Source organism: Diabrotica virgifera, chromosome 8 (genome assembly GCF_917563875.1).
Source record: "Diabrotica virgifera virgifera chromosome 8, PGI_DIABVI_V3a".
NCBI classification, from domain to species: domain Eukaryota; kingdom Metazoa; phylum Arthropoda; class Insecta; order Coleoptera; family Chrysomelidae; genus Diabrotica; species Diabrotica virgifera.
The window spans coordinates 212,477,327-212,495,066 of record NC_065450.1 but is presented as its reverse complement, the minus strand read 5'-3'; the positions used below and the strand labels follow the sequence as shown (position 1 = coordinate 212,495,066).

At 30.3% G+C, this 17,740-nt stretch overlaps 1 protein-coding gene across 1 annotated transcript in view; it reads left to right on the top strand.

Annotated features, from left to right (window-relative positions):
- Positions 1–17,740, top strand: part of LOC114331771 (soluble guanylate cyclase 89Da-like) — a 176,138-nt gene that overhangs the window by 109,263 nt on the left and 49,135 nt on the right. The window contains exon 9 of the mRNA XM_050657619.1: positions 9,135–9,278. Coding sequence (XP_050513576.1) covers positions 9,135–9,278 — 144 coding nt within the window. The remainder of the gene's footprint in view (positions 1–9,134; positions 9,279–17,740) is intronic.

The window sequence follows — 17,740 nt, the reverse complement described above, 5'->3', positions numbered from 1 at the left end:
GTAATAAATACTTCATTACTTTGCTTTGAGTGCCAATGCGATCCTTCACCAAAACATCCACAGGCCAGAAAGTACTTTTTCATTTGTGTAACTTGTATTATTTTTAGAAAAAGTTAATTTAGAGTTCAAGCAGGGACTACATGTTTGCAAGAAGTGAATTATCGCATTGTTAAATTCGGTGAGCAAAGATCTTATTTTAAAATAAAAAGCTAATAGTTGAATAGGCGAAACAATCCAAGTGCTGCCAAATCAAAATTGCTAATAAGTTTGAAAGTTCACTTACTCATACTGCACGTCTAATTATTATAATGTAGAGCAAAAAGTGACTAATATTTTGTGTAACAAAAAAATCGGGCAAAGGTTACAGATTATTTTTCAAGAAAAAAATAAACAATTCTGTTCTACGTATTTTAATAAGAAGATAATAATATGTACATATCTGCATATTGTATACATTTCATACTTATTAGTGTATGCATGCACAGATAATAGATAATGTACTTGCTTTGTTTTTTTTAATGAAATAAGCAATAGTTCTACATACATATTGCCTACACTTCATACCTAGTTATTGGTGTATGTATGCATAGATATAATAGATAAATTAATTTTGTTTTTTAATGAAATAAATAATAACCTTGGACAGACTTTAATAGTAACTAAACCAAACATAACAAGAGTCAAACTGTAAAAAATTTTGCATGAATTAGATGCATTTGGGAGAAGCACGATAAAAAATATATGCTTATTATAGAAAAATAAGAAATAATTTGTCGAAGAAGGTATAGATCGTCCTAAACCCTTTTTTCAGTGCGTCACAGCTTATAGAATTCTCTCTAACGCATTACAGTTGGAAGTGACAGAAAAAAACGTACCTCTGTGATTATTATGAAAATTAGAAAATTATGTATTCCTTGACTGGTATTTGCGTATTAAAACGGATTTATACTTATAGATGTATATTTGGTTGGCGATTACAATACTCTAAATAGATAACCAATCAAAGTAAAGGTAATTTGACACAAAAATAATCGATCATATGGTAAAATGACAATTGTAATATTAGCCCAATAAATGACCGTTTTTAAGTGTAATTTCCAGGGCCAACTCCGAATTGCATGAAAATTTGGATTTAGGTTCTACTTACCCTCCACTTCAAAGTTGAATTTGTGCCGTTGGTTGCTTTTACTTGGGGGGTGACATTTACCCCTTCTCGGAGGGTGAAAAACGCGTGTTTAAAACAAGGCCGGAAATGGATAAATTGACTTATTTTAAGCACTTTTTGTTCTATAAAGTTTTTTACGTAAGTGAATACTTTTCGAGTTATTCGCGATTTAAAATGTTGATTTTTCGACAAAAAAACTACGTTTTCAGACCGTTTTTCCCAAATAACTCAAAAAGTAAATATTTTATACAAAAAAATATTTTTATCAAAAGTGTAGCCTATAAAAAAACGAAAAAAAAGGTGTACCAGTGAAGTCTACAAATTGAGTAGAAGCAAAGTTGTAGCTCATGAAAAATACGTTCTTATTCGTTTAATTAAAAATCGAATAATTCAACGCGACATCACCGAAGAAATAAGCGTTTTTCGGGAAAACCTTATTAACATTTTTAAAGTTTCGAAAAAAAGCTTATTATTTGTTTTTTACAAAAGTTTACAGCATCAAAAATAAACGAGTTACACTGAAAAAAAAGTTGGCCCCTTTTTTTTGGTAAAAAAAATCGTGAAAACCTCCCTCTATTTAGCACCCTAAATGAAATTAATCGTTTGGCTTTACCATCTATTTTAACTGTATGTGTATTTTGTTTATATGATCTGTAAGTTTCATTAGTTTGAAGTGCTTATTTTTGAAAACATTTGGTTTTATAGTAAAATAAATTTTTCTAAAAATTTTTGAAAAATTTAATTTTTTCAAAATAACTTAAAATGTGTTAGTGATAAGAAAAATCTTAAAGAGTAAAAAAATGTAGGTTTTGCTATTATAAATATGCTAGTTTCGTTTTGTTTCTCCGTATAACAAAAATTGGTTAAGATATGGCTGTTCAAAATTTGCATACACTCGTGATTAGTGACCCATTCAAGCTTTCTCAATTATAACCCTTCCAAAAATAAACACTTTAAACTGTTGAGACTGACAGATCATATAAAAAATAGATAGGTAAGTAAATTGTTTGTAAAGCGGTAGCGATTAATTTCATTTGGGGAGCTAAACATGGCGAGATTTTCATGATTTTTTACAAAAAAAAAAGAGGGCCAACTTTATTTTGAGCGTAACTCGCTTATTTTTAATCTTATTTTTAATGCTAAAACTTTTGTTAACAATTAAAACAAAGCTTTTTATAAACACTTTAAAAAAGTTTAAATGGGTTTTTCCCGAAAAGTGCTTAATTTTTCGGTGATTTTACCTTGAAATATTCGATTTGGAATTAGACGAATAAGAACGTATTTTTCATGAGCTACAACTTTGTTTTTATTTAATTGATAGACTTTACTGATACACAATTTTTTGGGTTTTTATAAGCTACACTTTTGCTAAGGATATTTTTTTCGATAAAATATTTACTTTTTGAGTTATTTGCGAAAAACCGTCTGAAAACGTAGTTTTTTTTGTCGAAAAATCAACATTTTCAATGGCAAATAACTCGAAAAGTATTGACTTACGTAAAAAACTCTATAGAACAAAAGTTGCTTAAAATCAGTCAATTTATCCATTTCCGGTCTTATCTTGAACGTATGTTTTTTCACCCCCGAGAAGGGGTGACTGTCACCCCCCAAGTAAAAGCAACCAACGGCACAATTTCAACTTTGAAGTGGAGGGTAAGTAGAAACTAAAAATAAATTTTCATGCAATTTGGAGTTGCCCCTGAAAATTACACAGTATCGCCGAATTTCCCGTTCATTTACTGGGCTATTTCTAGGTTAGTAATTTCCAGCGACGCAAATATTTTATGTCATTGGTATATTCGGACACAGTATAGTGAAATTTGATTTTATATTTATTTATTTTTACATTAAAATAATTTAAATAATAATATTCTGACAAATATTTGTATAAATATTGATGTTATAAATATAAATATAAATATAAATATAAATATAAATATAAATATAAATATAATTATAAATATAAATATAAATATAAATATAAATATAAATATAAATATAAATATAAATATAAATATAAATATAAATATAAATATAAATATAAATATAAATATAAATATAAATATAAATATAAATATAAATATAAATATAAATATAAATATAAATATAAATATAAATATAAATATAAATATAAGTATAAATATAAATATAAATATAAATATAAATATAAATATAAATATAAATATAAATATAAATATAAATATAAATATAAATATAAATATAAATAAATATAAATAAATATAAATATAAATATAAATATAAATATAAATATAAATAAATATAAATATAAATATAAATATAAATATAAATATAAATAAAAATATAAATATAAATATAAATATAAATATAAATTTAAATATAAATATAAATATAAATATAAATATAAATATAAATATAAATATAAATATAAATATAAATATAAATATAAATATAAATATAAATATAAATATAAATATAAATATAAATATAAATATAAATATAAATATAAATATAAATATAAATATAAATATAAATATAAATATAAATATAAATATAAATATAAATATAAATATAAATATAAATATAAATATAAATATAAATATAAATATAAATATAAATATAAATATAAATATAAATATAAATATAAATATAAATATAAATATAAATATAAATATAAATATAAATATAAATATAAATATAAATATAAATATAAATATAAATATAAATATAAATATAAATATAAATATAAATATAAATATAAATATAAATATAAATATAAATATAAATATAAATATAAATATAAATATAAATATAAATATAAATATAAATATAAATATAAATATAAATATAAATATAAATATAAATATAAATATAAATATAAATATAAATATAAATATAAATATAAATATAAATATAAATATAAATATAAATATAAATATAAATATAAATAAATATAAATATAAATATAAATATAAATATTCTGACAACTGTCAGATTTAACTAAAATGTCATATAATGATTTGCGACATCCTTAAAATCCTATATGACGTCAAAATTAATTATGCACTGAAAAAAGGCTTTGGGGACCACATACTAATATTTTTATCCGGAAGAAGCATGGATGCATGAAGGATAATTATTTAAAAAAAAGTTTGGCAAGATAAACAGGTCACTTGCTTGCTTGTTTTGACAAGCGCTTACTGAAGGTGTGTCTTTCTATCTAAAGGACTTTGTTCGTCCAGTGTAAGACATTGGCCTCTTCTTTTTATTTCCATTTCCCTATTTCCTGAGTAATTCTCGTTTAACTTGTTCCTGCATGTTCTCTGATATTATCCGCCCATATTTTCTGTGGTCCCCCTGTTCCAAGTTTGTATTTTGATGGTTGTTTCAATACATAATACGTATTTTGAGAATGATTTCCGAAGTGGAATTCGAAACGTCAAATAAACTTATTTTGAAGTAAAATTGTGGCTTATTCCCAATAAAAATATTATTACATTAAGATGTCACAAGAAAATAGGTTCAGAACAATATTACACTGATTATTGATATCGAAAGGAAACAACTTATCTGATACGGACAGATACAGAGAAGGATCAAGAACAGATTTACCTTAACCCTTAAACGCCCAAGGGTGGGTAAAAAATGTCCACCTAACGCGTATTCCCTTGTAACATATTTATTATGTGTTTAAAAATTTTCAAAAAATTATTTATTGTTAAAAAGACAGCCTTTTATCGAATATTAAATTGGTTCTACCGATATTTTTGAAAATAAAAGTAATATCTTAAGTTAAATATGGGTGGGCATAAAAAGTACTCCCTTGGTAAAACTTGTTACTGAAGGTTTCTATATAATTTCTCGTTGGTATGAATATAATCCATATAATTATCGACGTATAATTACATAATTGACATAATTATCCGCCTATGAGGAAACTGTATATTTTGAACACCCTGTAAATAAATGTGTAATAATCAATCATGGAATGCATTACTTATAAGATAATTACCAGACCGTATTGTCATAAAATGACAATGTCATACAATGACATTAATTAACTTCATCTTTTGTTCTAAAATCGATTTACGGATTAAGAATTTAAATAATTGTAAATTACGCAAAAACTGTGACACCTAGGTATAGGACATCCATATACCATTCGAAAGAGGTAAATTTATTTAGTATAATTGTTTATTAATATACATGGTGTTCCATTTAAAATAAGCATCATATGACACATTGAATACTTCAATAGTGAAACTGTAAATTTTGAACACCCTGTAGATAGATGTGTAATAATTAATCATGGATTACATTCAACCAATATCCAACAATTTATACGTAAAAGTAATACTTTTATAATTTCTTAAATAACTTGAGAATAAGCCTTCTTTTAAAACTTTACATTTTAAGAAAAGTCAACATAACTCAGAACACCTACATAGGTATAGGGAAGCCTTATGAAACTATACCTTATTTTTTGGGGACAATTAAAAATGCAATAAAATACAGGGTATTCCATAAGAAAAAATATAACATTGATACGCCGCCATTTATTGGGACACCCTGTATATTTCAAAATAATTTTAAAATGTAGCTTTTATCAACTTACAAACTATTCAATTTAAATTTTTTTGAAATCTTTTACCATTTCGCTGTAATCTTCCGTCCCGTTAGTGGTGATTCACCCTGTATATGAATAAGATAACATTTTCAATCTGCATAGAGTTAAAAATCCTCATTAAGATTACATTTCCAATATAATTGAGTGGCCGTTTGCCAAAAGCTGATATGTACACTTTCGATATTTTTCAGAAGAGCAAATCCAAATGTCCACGATGTCCATAAAATTACAGTTTTAGAAATATCATATTTATGTGAGATGACATACAGAGTAAGTGTTATATATGGAAACACTCAATTATCTCGAAAACGGCTGGGAAGATTTTTATAGATTTTGGTAGGGGTTTTCTAATGCGGTCGATATTATAGTGCTAATTACATTGTTGTCATATTTTACGTTTTTCTGGAAATCTAATGAACTTTCTTATTTCAAATAGAACACCCTGTATATTTTTTGCGTTTTGAAGTCCTTAAGAAATACTGATTATTGTTCATGTTATATTCCCTATACCTAAATGCCATAATTACGGAGTTATTGCTACATTTATTTAAAAAAAAAATTAAACAAATTATAAAAATAAATTTTTTTGGCCTGGGTAAACACTATTCTAGGTTGTTTGGATCATTGGGAACAAAACAGATCTTTTATAATTTTTCCCTAAAATTAATCGTTTCCTAGTTATAAACAATTTAAAACTGAAAAAAAATCGAATAATGACGATTTTCAAGGTTTAAGAACACAAGTAAAAAATATAATTTTTGAAATTACAAAAAACCTAAATTCAAGTCCAACTCTTCTTCTAATAGATTTTTTGCCTCGTTTTATTCTATAACATTGCTTTTTATTTTTTAATGAAGTGCATATGAGAAGACGGGCGATCGGGCTGCATTAATAACTAAAAAACAATGTTTTAAAATGAAACAATCTCAAATTACTTATCGGGAACTGATAAAATAAGGCTTGAGCTTGAATTTGGTTACTTCGCTGTTTAAAAATAACATTGTCAATTTGTGTTCTTGAACCTTGAAAATCGTCATTATTCGATTTTTTTTTTTCAGTTTTAAATTGTTTATAACTCGGAAACGATTAATTTTAGAGAAAAATTACGAAAGATCTTTTTTGTTTCCAATGATCCAAACAACCTAAAATAGTGTTTACTCGGGCCAAAAAAATTGATTTTTATTATTTTTGTTTAAAATTATTTTTAAAAATAAATGTAGCAATAACTCCGAAATTGTGGCATTTAGGTATAGGGAATATAACATGAAAAATAATCAGTATTTCTTAAGGACTTCAAAAGGAAAAAATATACAGGGTGTTCCATTTGAAATACGAAAGTTCATTAGATTTCCAGAAAAACGAAAAATATGACAACAATGTAATTAGCACTATAATATCGGTCGCATTAGAAAACTCCTACTTACCAAAATCTATAAAAATTGTGCAAGCCGTTTTCGAGATAATTGAGTGTTTCCATACATAAAACTCACTCTGTATAAGAAAAAACTGTAATTTTATGGCCGCCGTGGAAATTTGAATTTGCTCTTCTGAAAAGTCCCAAAAATGGACATATCTGCTTTTATAGAATAGAATAGAAATATGCTTTATTGTCACTGAAAATTTTTACAATTTTATGGACAAAGCTTACATACAGTCAAAAGAAAAATAATATCAACAACAAATAAATAACAACTACAATTTAATAAAATTAGATAAATCGTCAATATACAGTAAATAAGATATAAAACCAAAGACAAAAACAATTAATTGCAAAATTTATATACATTGCAGATTGAAAATTGAACATACTTACAACAAATAAAATACAACATTAGGAATTGACAGTTTAAGCTACTGCGTATGAAACCCAATTTTCTTAAAAGATTAAGTTTCTTATCCAATTTTCTTAGTTATTCATTAAGAAATTCTTCTATTGAATAATATGGTCTTTTAGATAGATAGGCTTTTGCCAGTTTACGGAATTTTGGGAAAGATGTTGCAGATTTAAGTTGTAAAGGCAGATGGTTGTAAAGTTTTTTTGCGGAATATAATATAGATTTCTTTACTAACTCAATGCATGGGATCGGTAAATAAATATCAAAGATTGAATTTCTGGTGGAGTAAAGATGATTGGGCCGTGCTGGAAAGGCATGAAGGTGTTTACAAATTAAGCAAACCGTTTCTAGAATATATAAAGATGCAAGTGTTAAAATTCCGTGATTCCTGAAGTAACTTCTGCAATGTGTAGATCTTCTGAGGCCAAACAGATACCTTATTGCTCTTTTTTGCAATTTAAAAATAACATCATATTGAGCAGCTGTACTAGAACCCCAAAAAGGAAGACCATATCGAAGATGAGACTCTAATAACGAAAAATATGTTATTTTAGAAGATGCTAAATTGAGTTCCCTTGAGACAGATCTTATTGCATAGCAAGCTGAGGCCAGTTTCTTACTTAACGAATCGATATGAAGGGACCATTTGAGGTTGCTGTCTAAAAAAATACCAAGAAATTTTATAGAACCAACGGTACAGATCTGGCTGTTATTAAGAGGCAAAGGTTGAAGAGCTCCTTTATAGGATATTGCTACTGTTTTATCTACATTAAAAGAGAGTAAATTAGAGTCCGACCAGGTCTTTATCGTCAGTAGATCCGAAGTTATAGTTTCATGAAGCGATGTTATAGTCGAGTTGCTCCAAGTGATACTGGTATCATCAGCAAAAAGAAAAATTTTCCCATCGATTTTTAAATTAGTGATGTCATTGATAAAGATAAGGAACAGAAGAGGACCCAATACTGAACCTTGCGGTACTCCGCATACAATGTTTTTGAGACTATAGTCAGTATCAGTTGCTCTAACTAGTTGTTTCCTATTATTCAAGTAGGATTGGAACCAATTCAAAGAAATACCTCTAATTCCATAGAAATTTAGTTTTTTAATCAAGATGTCGTGATTTACACAATCAAAAGCTTTGGCATGGTCACAGAAAACAGTGGCAGTATAAAGATTATTGTTTAGTGCTTGATAAACCTCTTGTAGTACAGAAAACATGGCATCAGTGGTACATTTATTAGTTAAAAAGCCGAATTGATTTTGAAATAAAATGTTGTTATCAACGATAAAGGACATAAGGCGAGTTTTAATGAGTCTCTCAATAATTTTGGAGAGTACCGGTAGTAAGGCAATAGGTCTATAGTTGCAGGCATTACATTTTTCGCCACCCTTATGAAGAGGAATAGTCGCCAGAGGTCGCCAGAGTTCGTTTTGGCAAACGACCACTGAATTGTGTTCCTCATTTTTACCAATTTTTACATCTTTTATAGCTTTAGATTAATCTAAATTACAAAAAAATCTTTTTCAGTCTTTTGATGCAGTAACTGTGATGTTCTGTGAGCTAGTTGGTTTTAATTCAACTACTGTCGAAGACGCTATGGAGTTAGTGAGTACGATGAACGCCGTGTTTTCCTGTTTTGATGCACTTATGGACAAATTCAAGGTTTATAAAGTAAGTACCTATTCAATTATTGTTCGTATTAATTTAATAAAAAAGTATCAATCCACAAGGAAGAAATTCCTGTAGCTGGCTGTATAACAAGGATAATTTCAAGTAAAATTTAATAAAAAATTTTTATCCTGGTAAAAGGTATATTAGTTTAAAAAGCCCCTATATTGCTACAAACATAGAAGCAAAACGTTTTCGCTCTATAACAAGAGCATCATCAGTGTTACAAGCACATGGTGAGCCACCCAAAAATACAAAGGTTGAAACCTTTTAAAAACAGACTAAAAGTCATATAAATATGAACATCCTAAAATCCAAAGGATGGATAACATTCCTATGGATGCGACTTTAGGGCAACATATATGACTCCCACAGGCAGGGCCGCCGAGTGTAATGAGCGGGCCCTGGCAAGAAGTGGCGAACGGGCCCCCGACAAAAAGTGAAGAGCGAAAATGTTCAACTTTTATAGAAATAAAATTATCAATAGTAAAAATATGTCATAAGAAACATTTCAAATATAAATTTTATTAAATTTTGATTATATTTATAATAGTGACTATTTCACTAGACTGTTTTTAACTGATAAAACGGCATAGCAACGCTTCGTGTCCTACTGACAAAACTCCTTAACGACGTGAAATCTCAGCGACAAAATTATGACAGATAATAAATAAAGATAAATAAATAAATAAAGAAATACAGATTATATTTCGTTGATATGGTGCATTAATTGTCTCGTGAAATAGTCTTGTCGAATATTATTCGAGAGAAAATTATTTCCGGCAAAATTTTCTCCTGGTTTAATTCAAGTTCGTTGCCTTTTGGTAATTTTCGCTTATGAAATTTTGACAAAATCACTCGACTGACGTCTCGTGATTTAAGTCAAAATTTAATTCGCGAGAATTGCCAGGGAACAAACTTTCATACCAGTCGAAAGTATTGCCGGCAAAATTTTCTCTCTTGTGATATTATATACGAAAATATTTATAACTAGCTGACCCGGCAGACTTCGTACTGCCTCAATAGATAAGAACAAACTTTTGTAAACAATAAACTTAAAATAAACAAAAGGAATTCGTAATTAATAAACAAAAAATGCTCGATGTGAATGAGTTTTTATTATTATTTTTAATGAATTACACAGGATGTTTGAAGTAATAAAGTTTAGTTAGAAGTAACAAAATAAAGCTTGCAGTGCAACAGTTGCAATCTTAAATTTGTTTATCTTATAATGAATATAACAGCTTTATTTTATTTACATTCAAAACAACCCTGTATTTATAATTGGGTTCGGGGTTTTCCAACAATATAGGTGTTGATTAATCAAAATAAAATAAAATTAAAATTAAATATCATTAAATAAAATGAAACAAAATTTCATAAACTTGAATAAAAGTTGATAAAAATAAATAAACTGAATAGCAAGGAGTACACCTAATTAATTTCGTATTTTTCACGTCATTATTCTGAGAGTTATGACGTCATACGTAACCCCCTTATGACGTATAGGTATGAAATATAGATATAGACCTACTCCCAGTCAAACCAAACATAACTGCCAAACTTCGTAAAAATCGGTAAAGTCGTTTCGGAGGAGTATGGCAACAAACACTGTAAAAAGAGCATTTTATACATATAGCTGTAAAAATTTTGGTGGCTAATAAAATGACAATATAAAACCGTATAAACCTTCCCTGAACTTCCACAAAAAATTCAACATCAAAATTAGCCAAATCGGTCCAGCCATTCTCGAGTTTTAGCGAGACTAACGCAGAGCAATTGATTTTTATATATAAGATGCAAAATTTTAGATTGCTATTAAAAAATAACGGTCGAAGATAGAAAAGTGAAAATTTAGGGTTGTATTTACCTTTGCCTTCCACATCACACAAAATTAAGAGAAAACAGTTTGACCAAAAAAATATATTAGGGGGACAGCCCCCGTTAAGACGTACGAATATGAAAAATACACAACAACCTATTCTCGGTCCGGTCGAATATACGTGGAAAATTTCATAAAAATCTATTCAGTCGTTCTCGAGTTATGTGTTGGTAACTGTCACGACTTTCTTTTGTTTATATAGGTGTAAAATATTTAAATGGCCATTAAAAAATAACAGTTAGTGATAGAAAAGTGAAATTTTATGGTTGTATGTATCTTTACGTTCCACATAATATAACATTTAAAAAAAAGAGATTTTCCGAAAAAATAGAAATAAATATCAGGGGGACAACCCCCTTAAGACGCACGGGTATGAAATAAAGATAATAACCTACTCCCGGTCCGGTCGAGTATACTTGCAAAAATTCATAAAAATCGGTAAAGTCCTTTCGGAGGAGTATGGCAACAAACACTGTAAAAAGAGCATTTTATACATATAGCTGTAAAAATTTTGGTGGCTACTAAAATGACAATATAAAACCGTATAAACCTTCCCTGAACTTCCACAAAAAATTCAACATCAAAATTAGCCAAATCGGTCCAGTCATTCTCGAGTTTTAGCGAGACTAACGCAGAGCAATTGATTTTTATATATAAGATGCAAAATTTTAGATGGCTATTAAAAAATAACGGTCGAAGATAGAAAAGTGAAAATTTAGGGTTGTATTTACCTTTGCCTTCCACATCACACAAAATTAAGAGAAAACAGTTTGACCAAAAAAGTATATTAGGGGGACAGCCCCCGTTAAGACGTACGAATATGAAAAATACACAACAACCTATTCTCGGTCCGGTCGAATATACGTGGAAAATTTCATAAAAATCTATTCAGTCGTTCTCGAGTTATGTGTTGGTAACTGTCACGACTTTCTTTTGTTTATATAGGTGTAAAATATTTAAATGGCCATTAAAAAATAACAGTTAGTGATAGAAAAGTGAAATTTTAGGGTTGTATGTATCTTTACGTTCCACATAATATAACATTTAAAAAAAAAGAGATTTTCCGAAAAAATAGAAATAAATATCAGGGGGGCAACCCCCTTAAGACGCACGGGTATGAAATATAGATAATAACCTACTCCCGGTCCGGTCGAGTATACTTGCAAAAATTCATAAAAATCGGTAAAGTCGTTTCGGAGGAGTATGGCAACAAACACTGTAAAAAGAGCATTTTATACATATAGCTGTAAAAATTTTGGTGGCTACTAAAATGACAATATAAAACCGTATAAACCTTCCCTGAACTTCCACAAATAATTCAACATCAAAATTAGCCAAATCGGATTCGAAACTGGTTTCTTAACTAGTAAACAGTGTTTCCGATTAGCTCTTAGTTTTTATCAAAATTAAGGTGGTTTTACTTGTTAGAAAATTATCAAAGTTGGTATAATAGTGTATTATATAGTGCTTAATCCGATTTTGGGATCAAACTGTAAGTTAGATCATCTTTATTACTATTTTTTAATCAACAAACAGTAAACAACGGTTATAAATACCAGTAACGAGGTAATTAAGTAGCTTAATTACTAATGAACCTGTCCAAGCACAAGGGCCGTAATCAGGCAACATAGGCCCAATATGCAGGAAATTTCAGAGGAGAGATCTTCTGAACTTCAAAATTCTCAAGATGTCATTAATCCATCCAATCAATCAAAATTATATTCAACCGCTCTGACTCAACCTAACAAAAAATTCGCAAGCAAAAACCAAGCCATTTTATTCAATTCACTTCCAAATACAAAAATTGAAGATTATTTAAATGCCATAGCAACTAAAGTCGATCCCAATAAAATTCTCGCCATTTCCAGGATTGTAAATGATCGTATTTGCGTATATTTTACTACTGAAGAAACAGTCACCGAATTTTTAAGAACAGATAATGGAACAATAGTAATCAATCAGGAACGTATCCAAGCCAGGAAGTTAGTCACACCAAGCGAAAAACTGATAATTTCTAATGTCCCCCCATCAATACCTCACAGTATTATAGAGACTCAACTACAAAATTTTGCAATTCATCAATTAACTCCATTGGATTTTCTAAGAATAGGTACAACTAACTCTTTATTTAAGCATATCTTGAGTTTCCGACGCTATACTTACATTTCTCCTAAAAATCTGGAAAATATTCCTGAGTCTATATTAATTAACTATGAACAAATCAATTATCGAATTTATTTTTCACTTGAAAAACAGTCTTGTTACATTTGTAAAGAACAAGGTCATCTAGCCTCTCAGTGCAAAAAAAATACAAACACTCAAACATCTATCGAAAATTCATCACCTACTGCTCAACCAAATTATATCCAAAATTGCCACCCTATCATAACAGATGCTCAGCCAACTATCCATCCTTCACAATCTTCGCAACAATCCACCAGTCCACAATCAAAAGAAACAACCAATACTTCTCTATTTGATTCAAATCCCATTCAAACACCTATCCAGCCAGATAATGTTGAAATGAATAATCACAGCCAAAACCAACCTCCTACACCCTCTGACACTCAATCGTCTAAACGAGCGGTGTCAGAAATAACGTCTCCTTCAACATCAGTAGACCAGAACCCATTTAAAGAACCTCTGCGTAAATCTAAGAAAGCAAAAACTATTCCTGAAGATAATAAGACTTTAGCAGAAGATCTTATTAAATGCACTAGTTCTTTTTTCCAAGATAATTCTGACAACGGATATTTAACCCAGGAAGAACTAATTGATTTCTTTGAAAATGCATACGGCTCTGCAGATCCTCTCAGCATTGCAAAAACGTATACAGAAGATATCGAAGGACTACTCAATTTTTTAACTAAAATCCATCCAGCATTAACTCCCAAGTATCTGAAAAGTCGCTGTACAAGATTAAAAACTAAGATTAATAAACAGCTATTATTATCCGCTTTCTCTACTGATCACAGTGAATACAGCAGCGACGCCTCTGCTGAAATTTAATACAACATTCAACTGTATACTGCAATGGAACCTAAATGGGTATTACACCCATTTAGAAGAACTTAAATTAATTATAGCTAAGTTTAAACCATCTGTAATATGCCTACAAGAAACCCACTTCAAAGAAGATAACTGTCATAATTTAAGGAACTATACTCCGTATTATAAGAACAGAATAACTGCTAGCCATGCTAGTGGGGGAGTAGTAATATATGTCCATAACTCATTTAATACCGAAGTAATACGTTTAAGAACTGAGTTGGAGGCAACAGCAGTATCTATAAAAGGCCCCCACAAAGTCAATATATGTAATATTTATTTTCCTCCGAACTTAGACCCGTCCATAAAAGAAATAACTGAACTCTTCAATCAAATTCCAGAACCGCGTATTATATTAGGCGATTTTAATGCCCACAATATACTTTGGGGAGGTAAAAAAACAGATTCCTTGGGACGTAAAATCGAACAAATTGTTACAGATTCTAATATGAATATCCTTAACGATGGAAGAATCACAAGGTTCAATATTTCCACCGGCAATGGATCCCCAATAGATTTATCCCTCTGTGACCCTGTCTTACAACCAACTCTGTCGTGGGATGTGACATCCCATTTGCATGGAAGCGATCATTTTCCTATCCTAATTACGAACAATAACCATATCTCCTCATCAATTCCATCCAATAAATGGTGTCTGAAAAATGCAGATTGGTCTCTATATTCCTCTTTAATTTCACAAAAAATTTCTCAGTTGGTTCAGCCCTTTGATACAGACATTGATATTAACTCCAAAGTACTCCATCTCGTACAGTTTTTAACGTCAATAGCTCACGAGTCCATAGGTTATTCAAAATTTCCAAAAAAACGTGCTCCAGTCCCGTGGTGGAATTCCCACTGCGAAGCAGCAATTAAAGAGTCAAAAAAGGCGTTTTATAAATTAAGAAGGCACCCAACTTTAAATAACCAGCTAGAATTCAAAAGATTAAGGGCGTATTGTAGATACACCTTAAAGAAGAGTAAGAGAGAAGCCTGGAAAAATTATGTATCATCTTTAAATTCATCTACCCCGACTTCTGAGGTTTGGCAAATGATAAGCAGAATGTACGGGAAAAAATCATTTAACACCATTCATTACCTAGAACATCATAACCATATTTATTCAACTAAGCAAGAAATAGCCTCCGTACTAGCAAACGTATACCAACAACATAGCAGTGACGAAAATCTATCTACAAGTTTCCTAGCCCATAAAAATAAATTTAATAATGCATGTATAAATCTTGATGACCACAATAATTTACCTCTAAATGCCATATTTACGATGGATGAACTGTTAGAAACTTTAAACAAAGTTAAAGACACTAGCCCAGGGCCTGACAACATCCCTACGACATTTTTAAAAGCTATGCCAACGGAAGGAAAACAATATCTTTTGGATCTTTATAATTTCATTTGGACAAATAATGTTTTCCCCATTGACTGGTACGATTCCATTATTGTACCAGTTCTTAAACAGGGCAAGAATAAATCGGACCCAGAGTCTTACCGACCAATCTCCCTAACATCTAATATGTGCAAAGTACTTGAAAAAATGGCAAGCAACCGACTAATGTGGTACCTAGAAGGTCGACAGCTACTTAGCCCTATACAAAGTGGATTTAGGAAGTCCAGATCTACATTAGACAACATAGTGGATATTGAATCTGTAATTCATGAGTCATTTGGATGTGGTCAAGAATGTCTGGCTGTATTTTTTGATATAACGCGTGCATATGATACAATCTGGAGATCAGATATCATAAGAATCCTGTCAAGTTGGTCGATTAAAGGAAATATTATCAAGTTTATTAATAATTTTTTATATAGGCGAAACTTCAAAGTTCGAATAGACAACTTTCTTTCAGACTCTAAAATCCAATTAAACGGTATTCCTCAAGGGTCTACTCTTAGTGTTGCACTTTTCCTTATTGCCATCAATGACATCGCTAAGTCACTTAGCCCATTAGTCAAAGCCCGTCTATTTGCTGATGATCTTGTTATATTCTGTCGTGGTAAAAATATATCAACAATGACGACCCATATACAGCAAGCCATTTACAAACTAGAGAATTGGTCGAATACTACTGGCCTAGAATTTTCACCCACTAAAACGAAAGCAATGATCTTCAGTAAAACTCCAAAGAAACAAGTAAATCCACCGAAACTCTTCCTAAAAAATTTACCAATAAAGTATTCAGAATCGATCAACTTTTTGGGAGTAAAACTGGATAGCCGACTATCTTGGCAAGACCACATCCACTCTCTCCGTCTGTCAGTTCAAAACGGCCTTAACTTAATGAAAAGTATCTCTCATAAACAATGGGGTGCCGATTTCCAAACTCTTATGACTGTATACAAAACCCTAATTCGTTCAAAACTAGATTATGCTGCTGTTGCCTACAACTCAGCCAAAGGTTCACTATTGAAAGTGCTAGACACAGTTCATAATTCAGCAATTAGAATTGCACTGGGAGCACACTACACAAGCTCAGTTGAGTGTATGTATGTTGAATCAGGCGAACCATCCCTTCAACTCAGGAGAGAATACCTTAGCCTCATGTATGCCTTAAGAGTATCAACTAACCCACATGTACCTGTTTATAAAAACACATTTACAGATAGATTTCCATCGACATTTAATTGTGGGAAAAGATTGGATCCTCCGTTTTATCATCGAGTGAAAGCAACGTTACAGAGCTTAGACACAATAATTCCACACACTTACAATACTTTTAAAGTCAGCCAACACATATTACCATGGACAATTACTCTTCCTGCTTGTAATACAAACCTATCTGCATTCAAGAAAGGTGACACACCAGCAAAAATCTTCAATCAGAGATTATTAGAGATATTAAATGGTTTTAATGATCACATCCATATTTATACCGATGCATCCAGATCTGCAAATGGAGTAGGAGCGGCTTTCACAACAGATAACTATAACAGTTCCTACCAGCTCCCTCCCCAAACCTCCATATTCTCAGCTGAACTCTTTGCTATCCTCCAGTCATTAAAGTTTGTTAACACACATGACATCAAATTCTCAATAATCATTAGCGATTCCCTAAGTGCATTAACGGCCTTGAGGCGGGTATACCCCAAACATCCTATCCTCCTCTTAATTAAGGCGGAACTCTTGATATGCCAACAAAATCAAAGATTAGTTCAGTTCCTCTGGGTACCATCACATTGCGAGATAAGTGGAAATGATAAAGCTGACACATTAGCAAAAAATGCGAGTGAGAATCCCTTAACAGACATCATAACTACTTGCGTTCATACTGATCTAAAGCAATATTTTAAAAACAAGATCATGACAAAATGGCAAACAAACTGGAACGAATCAAACTCTACATTAAGAACAATCAAACAAAGTATATCACCGTCGAAACATCCTACAAAGAGAAGAGACCAAGTGCTCATGTCCAGATTGCGACTTGGTCATACGAAGATCACCCACGACTTTTTATTAAAGAAGGAAGCCCCTCCGATGTGTTATGTGTGTGATAGTGAACTAACAGTGCAACATATA